This window comes from Coregonus clupeaformis, chromosome 34 (genome assembly GCF_020615455.1).
Source record: "Coregonus clupeaformis isolate EN_2021a chromosome 34, ASM2061545v1, whole genome shotgun sequence".
Classification (NCBI taxonomy): domain Eukaryota; kingdom Metazoa; phylum Chordata; class Actinopteri; order Salmoniformes; family Salmonidae; genus Coregonus; species Coregonus clupeaformis.
The window spans coordinates 3,202,184-3,224,097 of NC_059225.1; the positions used below are offsets into that span (position 1 = coordinate 3,202,184).

General features: G+C 47.3%; 1 protein-coding gene across 3 annotated transcripts in view; it reads left to right on the forward strand.

The window, feature by feature from the left end:
* Nucleotides 1-21,914, forward strand: part of LOC121549634 (cytoplasmic protein NCK1) — a 196,585-nt gene that overhangs the window by 169,781 nt on the left and 4,890 nt on the right. For all 3 annotated transcript variants that reach the window (XM_041861412.2, XM_041861413.2, XM_041861414.2), the window contains one exon: nucleotides 21,714-21,914. This exon is cut by the window's right edge and continues 554 nt beyond it. In XM_041861412.2, the coding sequence (XP_041717346.2) occupies nucleotides 21,714-21,914 (201 nt within the window). The remainder of the gene's footprint in view (nucleotides 1-21,713) is intronic.

Below are 21,914 nucleotides of genomic sequence, written 5' to 3' on the forward strand. Positions count from 1 at the left end.
ATACTGAAACAGAATTCCTGTGTCTGTTTGTGTCATTGTAGCAGAACTGTATCCTGTGAGCTGTATCCTTCTCGAGGGATTAGACTTTATGCTGGATTTCAAGCAGATGACTCACGAGGAGCTGAATGGCAGTTTGATCATGACAACACTCCCCCCACAGCTTTAGTATTCCCTGAACATACTGTATGTTTCTTTGGAATGGCAATTTCATCATGACCACCTCTCCCATCATCTGCTGATCACCAATTCTCTTAGCCACAGATTATTACACCAGATAATGTGATTTAACCAAAGATTGTTGGTGTCTAAGGTAACCTGCCTAAATGACTACCGACCCGTAGCACTCACGTCTTTAGCCATAAAGTGCTTTGAAAGGCTGGTCATGGCTCACATCAACACCATTATCCCAGAAACCCTAGACCCACTCCAATTTGCTTACAGCCCCAACAGATCCACAGATGCAATCTCTATTGCACTCCACACTGCCCTTTCCCACCTGGACAAGAGGAACACCTACGTGAGAATGCTGTTCATTGACTACAGCTCAGCATTCAACACCATAGTGCCATCAAAGCTCATCACTAAGCTAAGGACCCTGGGACTAAACACCTCCCTCTGCAACTGGATCCTGGACTTCCTGACGCGCCGCCCCAAGGTGGTAAGGGTAGGTAACAACACATCTGCCACGCTGATCCTCAACACGGGGGCCCCTCAGGGGTGCGTGCTCAGTCCCCTCCTGTACTCCCTGTTCACCCATGACTGCATGGCCAGGGATGACTCCAACACCATCATTAAGTTTGTCGATGACCGACAACAATGAGACAGCGTATAGTGAGGAGGTCAGAGACCTGGTCATGTGGTGCCAGGATAACAACCTCTCCCTCAAAGTGATCAAGACAAAGGAGATGATTGTGGACTACAGGGAAAAGAGGACAGATCACGCCCCCATTCTCATCGACAGGGCTGTAGTGGAGCAGGTTGAGAGCTTCAAGTTCCTTGGTGTCCACTATCAGCACACCAAGACAGTCGTGAAGAGGGCACGACAAAGCCTATTCCCCCTCAGGAGACTGAAAAGATTTGGCATGGGTCCTCAGATCCTCAAAAAGTTATACAGTTGCACCATCGAGAGCATCCTGACTGGTTGAATCACAGCCTGGTATGGCAACTGCCTGGCCTCCGACATCAAAGCACTACAGAGGGTAGTGCATACGGCCCAGTACATCACTGGGGCCAAGCTTCCTGCCATCCAAGACCTCTATACCAGGCGGTGTCAGAGGAAGGCCCTCAAAATTGTCAAAGACTCCAGCCACCCTAGTCATAGACTGTTCTCTCTGCTACCGCACAGCAAGCGGTACCGGAGTGCCAAGTCTAGGTTCAAAAGGCTTCTTAACAGCTTCTACCCCCAAGCCATAAGACTCCTGAACAGCTAATCAAATGGCTACCCACACTATTTGCATTGCCCACCCCCACCCCCTCTTTTACTCTGCTGCTACTCTGTTTTATTATCTATGCATAGTCGCTTTAATAACTCTACCTACATGTACATATTACCTCAATTACCTCGACTAACCTGTGCCCCGCACATTGACTCTGTACCGGTACCCCCTGAATATAGCCTCTCTACTGTTATTTCACATTGACTCTGTACCGGTACCCCCTGTATATAGCCTCCCTACTGTTATTTCACATTGACTCTGTACCGGTACCCCCTGTATATAGCCTCCCTACTGTTATTTCACATTGACTCTGCACCGGTACCCCCTGTATATAGCCTCCCTACTGTTATTTCACATTGACTCTGCACCGGTACCCCCTGTATATAGCCTCCCTACTGTTATTTCACATTGACTCTGCACCGGTACCCCCTGTATATAGCCTCCCTACTGTTATTTCACATTGACTCTGCACCGGTACCCCCTGTATATAGCCTCCCTACTGTTATTTCACATTGACTCTGCACCGGTACCCCCTGTATATAGCCTCCCTACTGTTATTTCACATTGACTCTGTACCGGTACCCCCTGAATATAGCCTCCCTACTGTTATTTCACATTGACTCTGCACCGGTACCCCCTGTATATAGCCTCCCTACTGTTATTTCACATTGACTCTGCACCGGTACCCCCTGTATATAGCCTCCCTACTGTTATTTTACTGCTGCTCTTTAACTATTTGTTATTTCTATTTTTTTGTTGTCTATTTTTTACTTAACTCTTATTTTCTTAACTGCATTGTTGGTTAAGGGCTTGTCAGTCAGCATTTCACTGTAAGGTCTACACCTGTTGTATTCCGCGCATGTGACCAATAACATTGGATATAATTTGATATCCATTACGGGGAGTTACAGGATAGGTGCTGTTGGGCCAACCTTAGTTACAGGACAGGTGCTGTTGGGCCAACCTTAGTTACAGGACAGGTGCTGTTGGGCCAACCTTAGTTACAGGATAGGTGCTGTTGGGCCAACCTTAGTTACAGGATAGGTGCTGTTGGACCAACCTTAGTTACAGGATAGGTGCTGTTGGGCCAACCTTAGTTACAGGATAGGTGCTGTTGGACCAACCTTAGTTACAGGACAGGTGCTGTTGGGCCAACCTTAGTTACAGGATAGGTGCTGTTGGACCAACCTTAGTTACAGGATAGGTGCTGTTGGGCCAACCTTAGTTACAGGATAGGTGCTGTTGGGCCAACCTTAGTTACAGGATAGGTGCTGTTGGACCAACCTTAGTTACAGGACAGGTGCTGTTGGGCCAACCTTAGTTACAGGATAGGTGCTGTTGGACCAACCTTAGTTACAGGATAGGTGCTGTTGGACCAACCTTAGTTACAGGATAGGTGCTGTTGGGAATTTTCGACCAACCTTAGCGATGCCGTCTTCATCCTTGATTCGGGGAAACAAGGGTCTGTGTCTATTTGCAGGGGGTCAGTTGGATTTATTTTTGCTCCATAAAGTAATCCAACAATATGTGCACTGCCATCGTGTCTATTTCAAGTCTTCTCACTCATTGATAGAGACAGGTCTCTGTTATCATGACACGCAGCACTTTGGGGTGGACACACACCTGTCTCCATCAATGAGAGAAGACTTGAAATAGACAAGATGTCGGCAAAAATCTTTGGGTAAATCACATTATCTGGTGTAACAATCTGTAGCTACAGTTCTCTGCAGTTGAGTATCTCTACACCTGAGACACACTCGGACACACTGAACTGTACTACACTGTTCATACTATTATTTTTTGTATGTTACTTTTACCATATAACATTCTTGGTGAATACCCAGTTCTCTTGAGTTAGCATTAAATCGTGTATTTTAGAAATAAACAAACATTGTTTGGATATCTGAATGTCTAGCATCTGTTTGACGCTACAGAGACCTGTACAGCTTATATAAATATCTTCTGTGAATCCATAAGGGCAGACACTTTTCAAAGATTGATAGAAAATATCCATATTTATTTGATGGTTTTTCTAAATCAGGACTCTCCAACCCTGTTCCTGGAGAGCTATCGTCCTGTAGGTTTTCACTCCAACCCTGTTCCTGGAGAGCTACCGTCCTGTAGGTTTTCACTCCAACCCTGTTCCTGGAGAGCTACCGTCCTGTAGGTTTTCACTCCAACCCTGTTCCTGGAGAGCTACCCTCCTGTAGGTTTTAACTCCAACCCTGTTCCTGGAGAGCTACCCTCCTGTAGGTTTTAACTCCAACCCTGTTCCTGGAGAGCTACCCTCCTGTAGGTTTTCACTCCAACCCTGTTCCTGGAGAGCTACCGTCCTGTAGGTTTTCACTCCAACCCTAATCTAGTCACCTGATTCTAATAATTGACTGGTTGATAAGCTGAACCAGGTTAGTTACAACTGGGGTTGGAGTGAAAACCTACAGGAGGGTATCTCTCCAGGAACTGGGCCGGAGACCCCTGTTCTACCACAGGAGGTTGAAGGAGAATGGGCTGGTGGTAACGGCTGGAGCCGAATTAGTGGAATGGTATCAAATACATCAAACACATGGTTTCCATGGTTTCCATGGTTATGAGCCGTCCTCCCCTCAGCAGCCTCCTGTGTGTTCTACATGGTCTTATGCTGAGCCACCCTGGCTGCGGTTACACAGGCAGTCCAATTCTGATATTTTCCACTAATTGGTTACATCAGATCTTTTTTCAGAACAGATCTGATGTGGGAAAAGATCAGAATTGGGCTGCCGGTGTAAACGCAGCCATAGTCCTTTATCCGGCTTCGGTGCACTGGCATGGTTAGCTGGCGAAGCTGAGGCTCTTAGCGCTTATGGCGATGGTCTTGTCCTGCCTGCGGTGAACGGCCAGCTGGATAAGACTCTGCCGGAAGGGGTCTAGGGCTTCTTAACCACCAACTGTTTGGTCCTCTTGCAGAAGGTTTGCTGGTGCTGCACGTCTCCTGGAAAGACATGGTTGTGGCGTTAGCATTTTACACTTTTTGTGGAAGGGACGTAGGACAACATGCCTTTGTTGCCAAAGGTATCGACCGAATGGGACCAGCTAGCGTATTGTTTTATGGACAATGAGGGGACATTAGAAGCTGCTTTTGAGAGGAAATATCAGTCAAGAAAGTGAATGGGCTGGGGGGCTAAAGAAGGTGTGAAACGTCTTAGGAAGGCAATTCTTACACAGTATTAATTGTTGTGAATGGAGATCGAGGAGAAATGGAACCGCATGTTGGTGGAATCAGAGTCTGTACCACCTACAACAAAATACAGAACAATACACAATTTAACCACCCCACTAATTGTACTGATCTCTATTAGACTGGCTAGCTGAGCATACCTAACATGGACATTTCAATATTGTCAGCTTGCTGTTTGCTAACTAGCGTCACTAAATTGGCAGTGAGATTGCTATCCAGCTGACTGTCTGAGAACCAACTAACCAACCATAGATGATTTATACACATTCATCATTGCTACCAACACACACAGTGAGTTAGCTATATGTTGACAATTCTATTTTTAGTAACAGAGTGTTTTCCAGACTTATCTAATCAAGATATATTAGTGTTTTATTTTTCACATATTATTTTTACAAATGTTAGAATGTTTCTTCCACTTTGACATTGCAGATTATTTTGTGTAGATCATTGACAAATTACAATTAAATCCAATTGAATCCCACTTTGTAACACAACAGAATGTGGAAAAAGTCAAGGGGTGTGAATACTTTCAGAAGGCACTGTATGAAGCAAGCGTGTAATGCGTTCTTATAGAGGGTTAGTCACAGTTCGATAAGAGGTTTAAGTGAAGGTGTTTTGTTGAGTTGACATTTGACCTTTAGTTGCGCGTTAACTGGGTCATGCCTAACATGTCTTCAGGGCCTGCGCCCTGTCTTCAGGGCCCGCGCCCTGTCTTCAGGGCCCGCGCCCTGTCTTCAGGGCCCGCGCCCTGTCTTCAGGGCCCGCGCCCTGTCTTCAGGGCCCGCGCCCTGTCTTCAGGGTCCGCGCCCAGTCTTCAGGGTCCGCGCCCAGTCTTCAGGGCCCGCGCCCTGTCTTCAGGGCCTGCACCCTGTACTGGACTGTTTCTTTCTCTTCCCACCGTGTTGTTGCTCTCTCCATGTGGAGTCTGATGCTGTGTCTAATGATGGGGTCTACCTGCCTGTCCTTTAGTTCTGCTGGCTGGCTGGCTGGCTGTCTGGCTGGCTGGCTGGCTGGCTGGTTGGCTGGCTGGCTGTCTGGCTGGCTGTCTGGCTGGCTGGCTGGCTGGCTCAACAACAGCCTGAAGGGTAATCTAGACTAGTCAGGGTCTACCTGCCTGGCCTTTAGTTCTGCTGGCTGGCTGGCTGTCTGGCTGTCTGGCTGTCTGGCTGGCTGGCTGGCTGTCTGGCTGGCTGGTCTGGTTGGCTGGCTGGCTGGCTGGCTGGCTGTCTGGCTGGCTGTCTGGTTGGCTGGCTGGCTGGCTGGCTGTCTGGCTGGCTGGCTGGCTGGCTGTCTGGCTGGCTGGCTCAACAACAGCCTGAAGGGTCATCTAGACTAGTCAGGGTCTACCTGCCTGGCCTTTAGTTCGGCTGGCTCATCAAACTACCATGGAACAGTCTGGGGTCTGGAGAGATGATTTAGACCTCTAGGGTAACCAGCCGGTTAGCCCAAACCCTATTCCCTATTCCCTATGGGCCCTTGTCAAAAGTAGTGCACTATATGCAGGTTGACGTTTATTGGGATGAGTCTTGTCCTGGAGGCAGAACTGAGCGACTTCCGCTAGATGTGCCAGCTGCAAAATCAAAATGGCCTATATTGTAAAAATGTATGAAAACTAAAATGTGCTTTTTTTGGTCTTAATTTAAGGTTAGGGTTAGAAGTGTGGTTAGGGTTAGTGCACTATGTAGGGAACAGGGTGCCATTTGTGATGTAGCCAGGGTCAAAGTCAGCTTCTCATCTCAGGCTGTGGTCAGTCTGAGGACTTCTGAGTGACCAAACTGTCGTAAAGGGGAACAAGGGGATTGGAACTGGGAGGACAATAGCTGAGCAGGGTTGGCTGTCTCTGGGTCTATCACAGTGTAGCCTGGCTGGGCTGAATAAAGCTGTGTAATGGGAGTGAAGGCAACACTTTTTATAGGCCAAGGGGCAGCAGTGCTCGCGTTTCTCACCAATCTCTGTGTGTGTGTGTGTGTGTGTTGTGTGCGTGTGCGTGTGTGCACGCATGCATGTGTGCATTGGTATGGCGGGGAGGTCAGAGCTCGCCTGGTCTGCCAAGTGGACATTCCTGTCCGGTAACACCATTTTCACTGCCGGCCCTGCCAAAGATCAGCTCAGCTTGCCTGGCTACTAGGGGTTAGCCTCCCTGGCTACTAGGGTTTAGCCTGCCTGGCTACTAGGGTTTAGCTTGCCTGGCTACTGGGGGTTAGCCTGTCTGGCTACTAGGGGTTAGCCTGCCTGGCTACTAGGGGTTAGCCTGCCTGGCTACTAGGGTTTAGCTTGCCTGGCTACTAGGGGTTAGCCTGCCTGGCTACTAGGGTTTAGCCTGCCTGGCTACTAGGGGTTAGCCTGCCTGGCTACTAGGGTTTAGCTTGCCTGGCTACTAGGGGTTAGCCTGCCTGGCTACTAGGGGTTAGCCTGCCTGGCTACTAGGGGTTAGCCTGCCTGGCTACTATGGTTTAGCCTGCCTGGCTACTAGGGGTTAGCCTGCCTGGCTACTATGGTTTAGCTTGCCTGGCTACTAGGGGTTAGCCTGCCTGGCTACTAGGGGTTAGCCTGCCTGGCTACTATGGTTTAGCCTGCCTGGCTACTAGGGGTTAGCCTGCCTGGCTACTCGGGGTTAGCCTGCCTGGCTACTAGGGGTTAGCCTGCCTGGCTACTAGGTTTAGCGCCTGGCACTGGTTAGCCTGCCTGGCTACTAGGGTTAGCCTGCCTGGCTACTAGGGTTAGCCTGCCTGGCTACTAGGGGTTAGCCTGCCTGGCTACTAGGGTTTAGGTTTAGCCTGCCTGGCTACTGGTTTAGTCTCCTGGCTCTAGGGGTTAGCCTGCCTGGCTACTAGGGGTTAGCCTGCCTGGCTACTAGGGGTTAGCCTGCCTGGCTACTAGGGGTTAGCCTGCCTGTCTACTAGGGGTTAGCCTGCCTGGCTACTAGGGGTTAGCTTGCCTGGCCAGGCTACATGGGGTAGAGGCCAGGGGTCCAGTGCTGCTAGTAAGCTCCAGCTGGACAGAGAGACTGGTGATGAACCACTAGACTGGGCACTAGGGGGGAAATCCATACAGTTACATATCGGGGGGGGGATATATCGTGTTGTATCGTTTTGACAATATCACAGTATTTTTTTTTTTGCTAGTTGGCTGTACCTGCACCCAAACTCCAGTCTTTTCCTTCATAGCTTGTTCTCCATCTTCTTTTTAAATCGGGAGCCAATTTGTTTTAGCACTTCTACTTCCATGACTGATCTAAACTAGTTAAACTAGCTCATGGCTCTCTCTGTCCCTCTGCAGCATGGCTCTCTCTGTCCCTCTGCAGCAGACGGCTCTCTCTGTCCCTCTGCAGCAGACGGCTCTCTCTGTCCCTCTGCAGCAGACGGCTCTCTCTGTCCCTCTGCAGCAGCACGGCTCTCTCTGTCCCTCTGCAGCAGACGGCTCTCTCTGTCCCTCTGCAGCAGACGGCTCTCTCTGTCCCTCTGCAGCAGACGGCTCTCTCTGTCCCTCTGCAGCAGACGGCTCTCTCTGTCCCTCTGCAGCAGACGGCTCTCTCTGTCCCTCTGCAGCAGATGGCTATCTCTGTCCCTCTGCAGCAGACATATGTTTGGAACATCGAACTGCAATAAAATGACAAGTATCGAATCGTGAGAATCGCAAGACACCTAAATTACATGATATCGTATCGTGAGGCAATTTCCAGCCCTATTGGACACACCCTAGTGGAGACCCTGGTCTCTGTTGCTTCTCCACCTGGCAGCTTGGTTTGTGTGTGAACATGCAGTATGTGAGGGGATTGGTATCAGAACTGAAACTGGGATATGTGTGTATGTACTCATTCCCTCGTCTTCCATTGGTTAGCCTGTTAACTGACAGACAGAGAGGCAGGCCTTAGCACTGTCAGTAAACAAGCACTTACACAGTGTTTTCCCTAAGCGCCGGCCGTCGGCTAAACAGCCGGAAACAATACATATTTTCAGCCGGCTACTTTTTCCACTTCAAAATTCAACTGCTACTTTTCATTTAAAAGTTTCAACTCGCTAGTCAGAAATGTCATTCCAGCCCTCTCCTGCTATAATGACCGATATGCAATTTATTGATAGGACAGGCGCCTGTCAGTCATAAAGCAAGCGATGTCAGGGAAACACTGCTGGTTTGTCAGTCTTCCTGGTACCTGTGTGTGCTGTGGTTGGTTGCAGTCGAATTTCTTTACACGTAAGAATGATGCTCCTTCATCTTCTCTGTGAGTGAATTTGCACATCCCATGTAATGTACAATGCCTTCAGAAAGTATTCACACTTTTTCCACATTTTGTTGCGTTGAACTTGAAATTGATTATATTTCGATTTTTTTCTGTCACTAGCCTACACACAACACCCCATAATGTCAAAGTGGAATTATGTTTTTAGAAATGTTTACAAATTAATTTAAAATGAAAAGCTGAAATGTCTTGAGTCAATAACTATTCAAACCCTTTGTTATGGCAAGCCTAAATAAGTTCAGGAGTAAAAATGTGCTTAACAAGTCACATATTAAGTTGCATGGACTCACTCAGTGTGCAATCATTTTGAATGACTACCTCATCTCTGTACCCCAAACATACAATTATCTGTAAGGTCCCTCAGTTGAACAGTGAATTTCAAACACAGATTCAACCACAAAGACCAGGGAGGTTTTCCAGTGCCTCGCAACGAAGGGCACCTATTGGTAGATGGGTAAAAAAAAAAGCAGACATTGAATATTCCTTTGAGCATGGTGAAGTTATTAATTACACTTTGGATGGTGTATCAATACACCCAGTCACTACAAAGATACAGGCCGGAGAGCAAGGAAACCGCTCTGGGATTTCAACATGAGGCCAATGGTGACTTTAAAACAGTTACAGAGTTTAATGGCTGTGAAAGGAGAAAACTAAGGATGGATCAACAACATTGTAGTTACTCCAAAATACTCATCTAAATGACAGAGTGAAAAGAAGGAAGCCTGTACAGAATAAAAATATTCTAAAACATGCATCCTGTTTGCAACAAGGCACTAAAGTAATACTGCAAAAAATGTGGCAAAGCAATTAACTTTCTGTCCTGAATACAAAGTGTTATGTTTGGGGCAAATCCAATACAACACATTACTGAGTACCACTCTCCATATTTTCAAGCATAGTGGTGGCTGCATCATGTTATGTGTGTGCTTGTAATCATTAAGGGCTGGGGAGTTTTTCAGGATAAAAAAGAAACGGAGTGGACAGGTAAAATCCTAGAAGAAAACCTCAGTCTGCTTTCCACCAGACACTGGGAGATGAATTCACCTTTAGCAGGACAATAACCTAAAACACAGGGCCAAATCTACACTGGAGTTGCTTACCAAGAAGACAGTGAATGTTCCTGAGTGGCCAAGTTACAGTTCTGACTTAAATCTGCTTGAAAATCTATGGCAAGACCTGAAAATGGCTGTCTAGCAATGATCAACAACCAATTTGATAAAGCTTGAAGAATTTTTAAAGAATAATGGACAAATGTTGCACAATCCAGGTGTGGAAAGCTCTTAGAGACTGACCCAGAAAGACTCACAGCTGTAATGGCTGCCAAAGGTGATTCTACAAAGTATTGACTCAGGGTTGTGAATACTTATGTAAATGAGAGATTTCTGTATTTAATTTTCAATAAATGTGCAAACATTTCAAAAAACCTTTTCACTTTATCATTATGGGGCATTGTGGGTAGATGGGTGAGAGAAAAAATTTAATTTAATCAATTTTGAATTCAGGCTGTAACGTAACAAAATGTGGAATAAGTCAAGGGGTCTGAATACTTTCTGAAGGCATTGTAAGTAGTAATGAGTTTAAATCCACTTAGCCTAATAATTGTTTTCTGGCACATTCATTTATTTTCTTTTGCGTGTTTGCCAAGGACTCATAGCACATAGGCTATTTACTGATGGAACTGAACAGCAGGTGTTGACTTGCGGCAGGAGCTTTTGGATTAGCAACCGAAAGGTCGCTGGTTCGAATCCCCGAGCCTGCAAGTTTCACAAATCTGCCGTTCTGCCCTTGTGCAAGGCAGTTATCCCCGAACAACAGCTGCTCCCTGGGCGCCGATGATGTGGATTAAGGCAGCCCCCTGCACCTCTCTGACTCCAGAGGGGTTGCACTACATATGAAAGATACATTTCAGTTGAATGCATTCAGTTGTACAACTGACTAGGGTATCGGCTTTCCCTAGTTTATAAAATAGTTTGACCTTGATTGAATAAAGTATATCCCTTAGCCATTCATAAATCCTACAACGTAGTTATATGTCCATGGTATCGCACCGAGACAGTAAACTAAAGATATTGTTTGTATTTTCCTAAGATATGAAGCCCATGTCAGGACTTCCCAGACAGTGACTCATCAGTGTAGCCTATCGCAGCCTTTTATTTGGCTCCCAAATTTGCATACTGGTAGGCTTTTTGGCGATTATGTGCAGGTAAATTATGAAAACATTTGATGAAGATGTTAAATCCCCACTGCAGGAACAATAGGAAGTGGAGAGAGCGCCTCATTCGGATGAGGATGTTGAATCAACAGTTTTTTACATTTTGCTTATTAAATGACTTGACCAATCAGTGTTGATAGAGCAGGCAGGCTAGTTGTTTACATGTGTGATGGGACGACAAGTGTAGTAGCCTACGATTGAAATGTTGCGGGTGGAGAGAGAGCGAGAGACTGTTGATGAGGAGGCTTGAAGCGCTGGGCATCTTCTTATGACATGCATTATCTGAATTAGGACCACAGGAGGAGCAGCTTCTATGGAGGAACTTTGAATGTCCTTTGACTAGCTAACAAGCAGCACCAGAATTAAAAACATCTTACCTTTTTTGTAGTTAATAAATCCAACGTGAAACGTGATAACAATGCCTATAGTATCCTTAACTAGCATTGAAAAAGTTAATCCATTCTTCTCTAGCTAATAAAACATCTCTCCCTATCTTCTGAATCACGCTTGTAACGTCAGTACAGTAGCCTATGCTTCGGAGGGGGGAGGGGCAGGTAGCCTAAACATGCACAGGCAAAGATCTTCAGCTTGCAGGCAGACACTGGAATACCTTGCTGAGTGACAGAGGGAGGGCGCTTTGTTGCGTTTTGTTGTGGGACTAGAAAAAAATTACTGGAACATAAAATAACAAAATTAACCGGTTCCCTTAAAATAACGGTTCTGTTCCAGGACAGTATGGTACTTTCCTTCCAGGTTCCATTTCTGTTCTTTGGAAAAAGTTGTTCTTTTCCGGTTTTCTGTTCTGTTCCAACCCCAGGGGCTAGTAACCTTGCAAGTTGATTTGTAAAAATAAAAAAAAGTGTATGCTTGAAAATTGGCAGAACATTTTATTGAAACCATTAGTCATGAGTGCAAACGATTTGGTTAAATTTTTAGTTAGACAATTTTTTGTTATTTCTGTTGGAGTTTACATTATAGGCTGCCTTGCCGGGTCCTCCATATTCCATCACCCCCTTGAAAAACATTTTCCGACATGACTTCGGAATTCTGATCGGTTTTATGTAATAACAAAAAAAAATAGAAAAGTGAGGTGTAACTCTGCATTGGGACTTTTGACGCGTCTACTAATGCAAATCCATATGTTACACATGGTTACGTTTAAGCTTACCTACCCTTTAAAATGTAGTCTTGCTAACACCAGCCTCTCTATGTCCTTGACTTGAGTCTGGAATGTTCTGATGTGTGGAGTGATAGAGGAACATTTCCTTACCCTTATTCATTTTCCTTCTTGGATGTCCTCTGTTTACATAGTAGGGCAATGATGTGAATCACCCATGCATTCTAGCTAGCTAGCTACTACTGTACTACCCATGATGACAATCACCCATACATTCTAGCTACTGCTGTACTACCCATGATGACTTCTGGCAAGTTTCCTCCCTGCCCCCTAGTTTTGACAATGCATAAATATGAAGTACACTAAACATGAATAAATCATAGTCTGGCCCAAAAAGATCAGACTACAGCAAGTATGACCAACAAAACCAAAAGAGATATGAATCATCTTTCATCAAGGCAACCTAAAATGTCCGGCCAAACCCGGACGACGCTGGGCCAATTGTGCGCCGCCCTATGGGACTCCCAATCACAGCCGGTTGTGATACAGCCTGGAATCGAACCAGGGGGTCTGTAGTGACGTCTCAAGCACTGAGATGCAGTGCCTTAGACCACTGCACCACTCTGTCTATAGTGACGCCTCAAGCACTGAGATGCAGTGCCTTAGACCACTGCTCCACTCGGGAGTGATGGAGGTAGATATATATAGGGGTAAGGTGATTAGGCAACAGGATATAAGATTAAACAGAGTAGCAGCAGATTGTATGCTAGTGGGTGTGTGGGTGCTAGTGGGTGTGTGGGTGCTAGTGGGTGTGTGGGTGCTAGTGGGTGTGTGGGTGCTAGTGGGTGTGTGGGTGCTAGTGGGTGTATGGGCGCTAGTGGGTGTGCGGGTGCTAGTGGGTGTATGGGCGCTAGTGGGTGTGTGGGTGCTAGTGGGTGTGTGGGTGCTAGTGGGTGTGCGGGCGCTAGTGGGTGTGCGGGTGCTAGTGGGTGTGTGGGTGCTAGTGGGTGTGTGGGTGCTAGTGGGTGTATGGGCGCTAGTGGGTGTGTGGGCGCTAGTGGGTGTGCGGGTGCTAGTGAGTGTGTGGGCGCTAGTGGGTGTGCGGGCGCTAGTGGGTGTGCGGGTGCTAGTGGGTGTGCGGGTGCTAGTGGGTGTGCGGGTGCTAGTGGGTGTGCGGGTGCTAGTGGGTGTGCGGGTGCTAGTGGGTGTGCGGGTGCTAGTGGGTGTGCGGGTGCTAGTGGGTGTGCGGGTGCTAGTGGGTGTGTGGGTGCTAGTGGGTGTGTGGGCGCTAGTGGGTGTGTGGGTGCTAGTGGGTGTGCGGGCGCTAGTGGGTGTGTGGGCGCTAGTGGGTGTGTGGGCGCTAGTGCGTGTGTGGGCGCTAGTGCGTGTGTGGGCGCTAGTGGGTGTTTGGGCGCTAGTGGGTGTGTGGGCGCTAGTGGGTGTGTGGGCGCTAGTGGGTGTGTGGGCGCTAGTGGGTGTGTGGGCGCTAGTGGGTGTGCGGGTGCTAGTGGGTGTGTGGGCGCTAGTGGGTGTGCGGGCGCTAGTGGGTGTGTGGGCGCTAGTGGGTGTGCGGGTGCTAGTGGGTGTGCGGGCGCTAGTGGGTGTGCGGGCGCTAGTGGGTGTGCGGGCGCTAGTGGGTGTGCGGGCGCTAGTGGGTGTGCGGGCGCTAGTGGGTGTGTGGGCGCTAGTGGGTGTGCGGGCGCTAGTGGGTGTGCGGGTGCTAGTGGGTGTGTGGGTTTGTAGAGTCAGTATAAATGTGACCCGTTTCAAGAAACTAGGCGTATGTCGCAAGTCACTACTTCACAGGAGAGGCATTTGAACGTTTTTTTTTTATCACAATATGTTTTTGGGAAGAAATGCACCTTAATAACAAACATGTATGCCATCTGTAAATACCAATAAACTTGTCTTCTGATGACAGTGATGGGGAAGAAACAGTGTCGTTGTCACGGAAGAAGTTGACTGAGTTTTGAAATCAGTGGAATGCTCGGTGGAAGCAGAGTATGATTTGAAATGCGGAGGGAGTCGAAAAGAGAACACAGAAGGCTGTTGTATAAAACACCTGTCTCCGGATTACATCTTCAAACTAAGGGCATCCATGACAGATAAGGAGAAGTGTTCATCCATGTGTACGGGTTAGAGTCTAGCTACATTTTCATTGCAAGTTAAAGCATACTTTTAGCTAACTAGCTAACGTTAGCTGGCTGGCTGGCTCGCTAGCTAACGTTACGTGTGTAGGAGCTCTAGATAGAGGCCCGAGTTCCCGAGTTGGAATTCCGAGTTGGATGACCGTTCAAATAGATTATTCCCAGTCTGACTTTGTTTTTTTCCCCGAGTTCCCAGTGGTTTTAAACGTGGCATTAGAGTTGGGATTATGGTTAATTGTTTAGCTAGCTAGCTACACGTCTAAACAAAATACTCCACTACGCAAGTAACCATTTCACAGTACCGTTTACACCTTCTGTATCCTGTGCATGTGACAAATAAACGTAGAGTTTATTTGATATAGTGTGTGTTTACCAGAGACGGTAATGTGAAGAACAACATGAGTCAGATTAGGATATAGGCCAAGGACTAGATTTTTGCTACTACTTTCACCACTTTTAGTCTTGAAATCTTTGGTTGTTTACTACACTGTGAATCCTTAAAGAGATGGGTGGGGCCAAGGCTTAAGAGGGTGTGAACGATGCTGAATGAGTGTGGACAAAGAAGAGCTCTCCAGTAGGTGGTTGGAGTCTTTAACGATTTTCCGGGCCTTCCTACCACACCGCCTGGTATGGATGTCCTGAGTGGCCTCAGTGATGTACTGGGCTGTCCGTACTACCCTCTGTAGCGCCATGCGATCGAAGGCGGTGCTATTGCCAAACCAGGCAGTGATGATGCAGTCAGTCAAAATGCTCTCAATGGTACAGCTGTAGAACTTTTTGAGGATTTGAGGGCCCATGCCAAACTTTTTCAACATCCTGAGGGGGAAGAGGCTATCGCGCCTTCTTCATGACTGTGCGTGTGTGTTTGGACCATGTTAAGTCTTCAGTGATTTGGACACAGAGGAACTTGAAGCTCTCGACCAGCTCCACTGCAGCCCCGTCGATGTGGATGTGGGCGTGCTCGCCCCCCCCCCCCGTTTCCTGTAGTCCACGATCAGCTCCTTGGTCTTGCGTTGAGGGAGAGGTTGTTGTCCCGGCACCACACTGCCAGGTCACTGACCTCCTCCCTGTAGGCTGACTCATTGTCGCCGGTGATCAGGCCTACTACCATTGTGTCGTCAGCGAACTTGATAATGGTGTTGGAGTCGTGCGTGGCCACGCAGTCATGGGTGAACAGGGAGTACAGGAGGAGACTAAGTACACACCCCTGTGGGGCCCCCGTGGTGGAGGTGATGTTCAGTTGTTTATAGGCTTGTACAGTTCGTTAAGTGCCAGCTTGTTGTTTTTCTTGTCCTGAGGTGGAATGTATACAACAGTCAAGATAACAACTGAAAACTCCCTCTGGAGGTAGAAGGGTCTGCATTTGACCATCAGGTATTTGACCATCAGTTAGCACACCAGTTAATGTAGAGGCAAACCCCTACCCCACTCGATTTCCCCGACTCCACTGTCCTGTCCGCCCTGTGAATAGAGAATCCATCAAGTTGGATAGCCATGGGGGGTATCTTGTCCGAGAGCCATGTTTCTGAAAAGCAAAGAATATTGCAGTTTCGAGAGTCATTTTGAGAGAGATAGCAGGAGAGTTGGCTAGAGACGGCACGCTCAAGAGTTTTGGAGAGAAAAGAAAGAAGGGATACTGGTCTGTAGTAGTTGACATCGGAGGGATCGAGTGTAGGTTTTTTGAGGAGGGGTGCAACTCTCGCTCTCTTGAAGACGGAAGGGACATAGCCAGCGGTCAAGGATGAGTTGATGAGCGAGGTGAGGTAAGGGAGAAGGTCTCCGGAAATGGTCTGGAGAAGAGAGGAGGGGATAGGGTCAAGCGGGCAGGTTGTTGGGCGGCCGGCCGTCACAAGTCGCAATATTTCATCTGGAGAGAGGGGAGAAAGAAGTCAAAGCATAGGGTAGGGCAGTGTGAGCAGGACCAGCGGTGTCATTTGACTTAATAAATGAGGATCGGATGTCGTCAAACTTCTTTTCAAAATGGTTGACGAAGTCATCCACAGAGAGGGAGGGGGAGGAGGATTAAGCAGGGAGGAGAAGGTGGCAAAGAGCTTCCTAGGGTTAGAGGCAGATGCTTGAAATTTAGAGTGGTAGAAAGTGGCTTTAGCAGCAGAAACAGAGGAAGAAAATGTAGTAGGAGGGAGTGAAAAGATGACAGGTCCGCAGGGAGTCTAGTTTTCCTCCATTTTCGCTCGGCTGCCCGGAGCCCTGTTCTGTGAGCTCGCAATGAGTCGTCAAGCCACGGAGCAGGAGGGGAGGACCGAGCCGGCCAGGAGGATAGGGGACATAGAGAGTCAAAAGATGCAGAAAGGGAGGAGAGGAGGGTTGAGGAGGCAGAATCAGGAGATCGGAGGGAGAAGGATTGAGCAGAGGGAAGAGATGATAGGATGGAAGAGGAAAGAGTAGCGGGAGAGAGAGAGCGAAGGTTGCGACGGCGCATTACCATCTGAGTAGGGGCAGAGTGAGTAGTGTTGGAGGAGAGCGAGAGAGAAAAGGATACAAAGTAGTGGTCGGAGACATGGAGGGCAGTTGCAGTGAGATTAGTAGAAGAACAGCATCTAGTAAAGATGAGGTCAAGCGTATTGCCTGCCTTGTGAGTAGGGGGGGGACGGTGAGAGGGTGAGGTCAAAAGAGGAAAGGAGTGGAAAGAAGGAGGCAGAGAGAAATGAGTCAAAGGCAGACGTAGGGAGGTTAAAGTCACCCAGAACTGTGAGGGGTGAGCCATCTTCAGGAAAGGATCTTATCAAGGCATCAAGCTCATTGATGAACTCTCCAAGGGAACCTGGAGGGCGATAAATGATAAGGATGTTAAGCTTGAATGGGCTAGTGACTGTGACAGCATGGAATTCAAATGAGGAGATAGACAGATGGGTCAGGGGAAAAAGAGAGAATGTCCACTTGGGAGAGATGAGGATTCCTGTGCCACCGCCGCGCTGACCAGATGCTCTCGGGGTATGCGAGAACACATGATCAGACGAGGAAAGAGCAGTAGGAGTAGCAGTGTTTTCTGTGGTAATCCATGTTTCCGTCCGCGCCAAGAAGTCGAGGGACTGGAGGGTAGCATAGGCTGAGATGAACTCTGCCTTGTTGGCCGCAGAATGGCAGTTCCAGAGGCTGCCGGAGACCTGGAACTCCACATGGGTCGTGCGCGCAGGGACCACCAGATTAGAGTGACAGCAGCAACGCGGTGTGAAGCGTTTGTATGGCCTGTACAGAGAGGAGAGAACAGGGATAGACAGACACATAGTTGACAGGCTACAGAAAAGGCTACAATAATGCAAAAGAGATCGGAATAAAATGAACTAAACATCTTGGGAAGCGAGAGAGCGGGGTCTCCCTCACTTACCTTTCGCTGAAACACTCAAATATAACTCTACCAAATTCCACTTTAGAAATTATAATTGTTGTAAACTACAGCGGTTCAATGTTTTCTAGGAATAGACTCTAACTTAGCTTATTCAGCTAGCTAACTTGGTACAGTATTCTTCCGTGAAAACCGCCCAGGGCACCGTATCCTATGACGCCATAGCTAACTAGCATGATAGCATCCAATAACACATGGTTTAGCACCAATAATTGATCACAACAAACTACCAATAGTGTGTTAACACACTAAACAGATCATTCGTGTCCGTGTCTAGTTCCTTTCATAACGCAGAATTAGTTAAACGTTGGCTAGCTAGCACAAAGTCAGTCATGCTAGCTACACAAGTGGACTACACATCTCGAATGTTCAGAAAGTGAAGCTTACGTTGCAAAATAAATTCTCATTGACTAAAATGATATGGTATTTAGTTGCTACAGTACTGCTAGCTGGTAGTGTTGGCTAGCTAGCAATGGCTGCGGTGTTGACTTTGTTTGAAAAACGGCGTCGCTGCGCACGAATGTAGCTGGCTAGCTAACCTCGATAGTTTCTCTATTCTACACCTTTATCTTTGATACAAAGACAACTATGTAGCTAGCCAACATTACACTAATCAAATCGTTCCATTGTAATGTAATGTGTGTCATATTACCTGCGGAGCGAAGTACAGCATGACTACTCACTCCAACTTAAATGCGGTGGTTGGCGCTTTCAGTTTTGCGCGAATGCTGCCATCTATCCACGGTTTCTGGTTAGGGTAGGTTTTAATAGTCACAGTTGGCACAACATCACCTATACACTTCCTGATAAACTCAGTCACCGTTTCAGTGTGTTAGTCTAAATTATTTTGGCAAGCTACCCGGAACATATCCCAGTCCGCGTGATCAAAACAATCTTGAAGTGGGATTCCGATTGGTATGACCAGCGTTGAATAGTCCTTACCACGGGTACTTCCTGTTTGAGTTCCTGCCTATAGGAAGGGAGGAGCCAAATGGAACTCCATCTCCAACCCCCACAGAAAGGCAAAAGTGATAACTAAGTGGCTCGGGGAACAAAACATCAACATTTTGCTAGCTGTGACTTAGGCATTCAGATAGCTAGCTGTGACTTAGGCATTCAGATAGCTAGCTGTGACTTAGGCATTCAGATAGCTAGCTGAAAATGCTACATTTTCACAATCAGTTGATACTCTAAATATGTGTACAGTCGTGGTGAAAAGTTTTGAGAATGACACAAATATTAATTTTTACAAAGTCTGCTGCCTCAGTTATGATGGCAATTTGCATATACTTCAGAATGTTACGAAGAGTGATCAGATTAATTGCAATTAATCTTAAGAGTCCCTCTTTGCCATGAAAATGAACTTAATCCCCCAAAAAACATTTCCACTGCATTTCAGCCCTGCCACAAAAGGACCCTTTGCCATCATATCAGTGATTCTCTCGTTAACACAGGTGAGAGTGTTGACGAGGACAAGGCTGGAGATCACTCTGTCATGCTGATTGAGTTAGAATAACAGACTGGAAGCTTTAAAAGGAGGGTGGTGCTTGAAATTATTGTTCTTCCTCTGTTAACCATGGTTACCTGCAAGGAAACACGTGCCGCCATCATTGCTTTGCACAAAAAGGGCTTTACAGGCAAGGATATTGCTGCTAGTAAGATTGCACCTAAATCAACCATTTATCAGATCATCAAGAACTTCAAGGAGAGAGGTTCAATTGTTGTGAAGAAGGCGTCAGGGTGCCCAAGAAATTCCAGCAAGCGCCAGGACCGTCTCCTGAAGTTGATTCAGCTGCGGGATCGGGGCACCACCAGTGCAGAGATTGCTAAGGAATGGCAGCAGGCAGGTGTGAGTGCATCTGCATGCACAGTGAGGCTAATATTTTTGGAGGAAGGCCTGGTGTCAAGAAGGGCAGCAAAGAAGCCACTTCTCTCCAGGAAAAACATCAGGGACAGACTGATATTCTGCAAAAGGTACAGGGATTGGACAGCTGAGAACTGGGGTAAAGTCATTTTCTCTGATGAATCCCCTTTCCGATTGTTTGGGGCATCCGGAAAACACCTTGTCCAGAGAAGACAAGGTGAGCGCTACCATCAGTCCTGTGTCATGCCAACAGTAAAGCATCCTGAGACCATTCATGTGTGGGGTTGCTTCTCAGCCAAGGGAGTGGGCTCACTCACAATTTTGCCTAAGAACACAGCCATGAATAAAGAATGGTACCAACACATGCTCCGAGAGCAACTTCTCCCAACCATCCAAGAACAGTTTGGTGACGACCAATGCCTTTTCCAGCATGATGGAGCACCTTGCCATAAGGCAAAGGTGAAGTTGTCAAGTTTGCTGGATGCCCTTTGGGTGTTGGACCATTCTTGATACACACAGGAAACTGTTGAGCGTGAAAAACCCAGCAGCATTGCAGTTCTTGACACAAACCGGTGCACCTGGCACCTACTACCATACCCCGTTCAAAGGCACTTCAATATTTTGTCTTGCCCATTCACCCTCTGAATGGCACACACAATCCATGTCTCAATTGTCTCAAGGCTTAAAAATCCTTCTTTAACCTGTCTCCTGCCCTCATCTACACTGAAGTGGATTTAACAAGTGACATCAATAAGGGATCATATCTTTCACCTGGATTCACCTGGTCAGTCTGTCATGGAAAGAACAGGTGTCCTTAATGTTTTGTACACTGACTATCTATGTCACTAGGTCACGCTTGCACTAAGAACACATCCTTTATCAACAGGATCATTTGTTGGCATTGGGAAATGACTCGAAATTAACACTTCATTAAAATACCTTTTTGTTTTACGTTGTTTCACTTTAAAGGCAGTATCTATGAGTGGTGATGGCCCCTAGTGATGGCCCCTAGTGATGGCCCCTAGTGATGGCCCCTAGTGATGGCCCCTAGTGATGGCCCCTAGTGATGGCCCCTAGTGATGGCCCCTAGTGATGGCCCCTAGTGATGGCCCCAGACATTACATGTATCCATCACAGTGCCATTCTATACTGTTGGATAGTTCTAGATCATTGTAAATACCATATGTAGGTCATATGGACTTCATCCACAAGGATTCAGATTATTTTGGAGCAGTATAGGACTGAGTCCAACACATCTCTCCCGTTCTTCCCCAACCAGCTTTCCGGACTTCCAAAGACAAGGTCTCATGCACCCTCCCATATAACATTATTGTCTTCCTCCACAACCACCGCTCTGAGACGCAGGGCTGTTGTCCTCCTTCCACAACAGCCTTTAGCAGGGACACGACTGTCAGAAAATCAAGGCTGTTTTCCTTGCTTCTTGAAGACTAGAACTAGCTAGCTAGCTGGTAAATGAGGCTTTTCCCCAAAGCCCATTGGCAAGACCGCTAATACATCCTCCCCTCGCACAAAGGCTCAATGCTTCTAGTTGCTCCTATTTTTATCCCTAAATTGGTGGTTACTATGTGGCAGTGTCAGTGTCGTCGGAGTATCTCCTTTTCAGAAAACTCCATTACTGAGTTTTTCTCCCTTCAGTTTTAGTTAGCTAGACTAGCTAGCCAGCTAGCCTTCATTTTTAGTTAGCTAGACTAGCTAGCCAGCTAGCCTAACTTTAGCTTGGCTTGTTTACCTCTCTAATGGGGACGTAGCAAATTGACGAGGAAGCGTGGGGGGCGTTGCGCATGCAAATACTGTATGAGAACCAATCAAAAAGTTGCTCAAAAAGTAAGCCAGGCTAATTAAAATGTACCAGAGGCCACCAAAATAGAGCTTGTTCAGCCTGGCTGGTTACTTTTTCTATTTGGCTAGCTATTCTATGTACTGAGGGAAAACACTGGCATATAGGATTTATTATTATATTACCGATGATCACACACAGGTTTCACAATGTCCCTTTTATAAGAGCTCATGTTGCATCTCTCCTAACAGATCATAATATAACTGTCTGAATACCCTCTCAGTAACCATAACAACCTTTCCTGGTGTTTCCCAACAGGCATTGGGAAGGTGAAACGGAAAACGGGGACGCGTGACGCTGCCTCCAACGCCGATGGCGACATGTACTCCGACAACGGCGAGCGCCTGTACGACCTCAACCTGCCGGCGCTCGTCAAGTTCAGCTACACCGCCGAGCGGGAGGACGAGCTCTCATTGGTCAAGGGCACCCGCGTCATCGTCATGGAGAAGTGTAGCGATG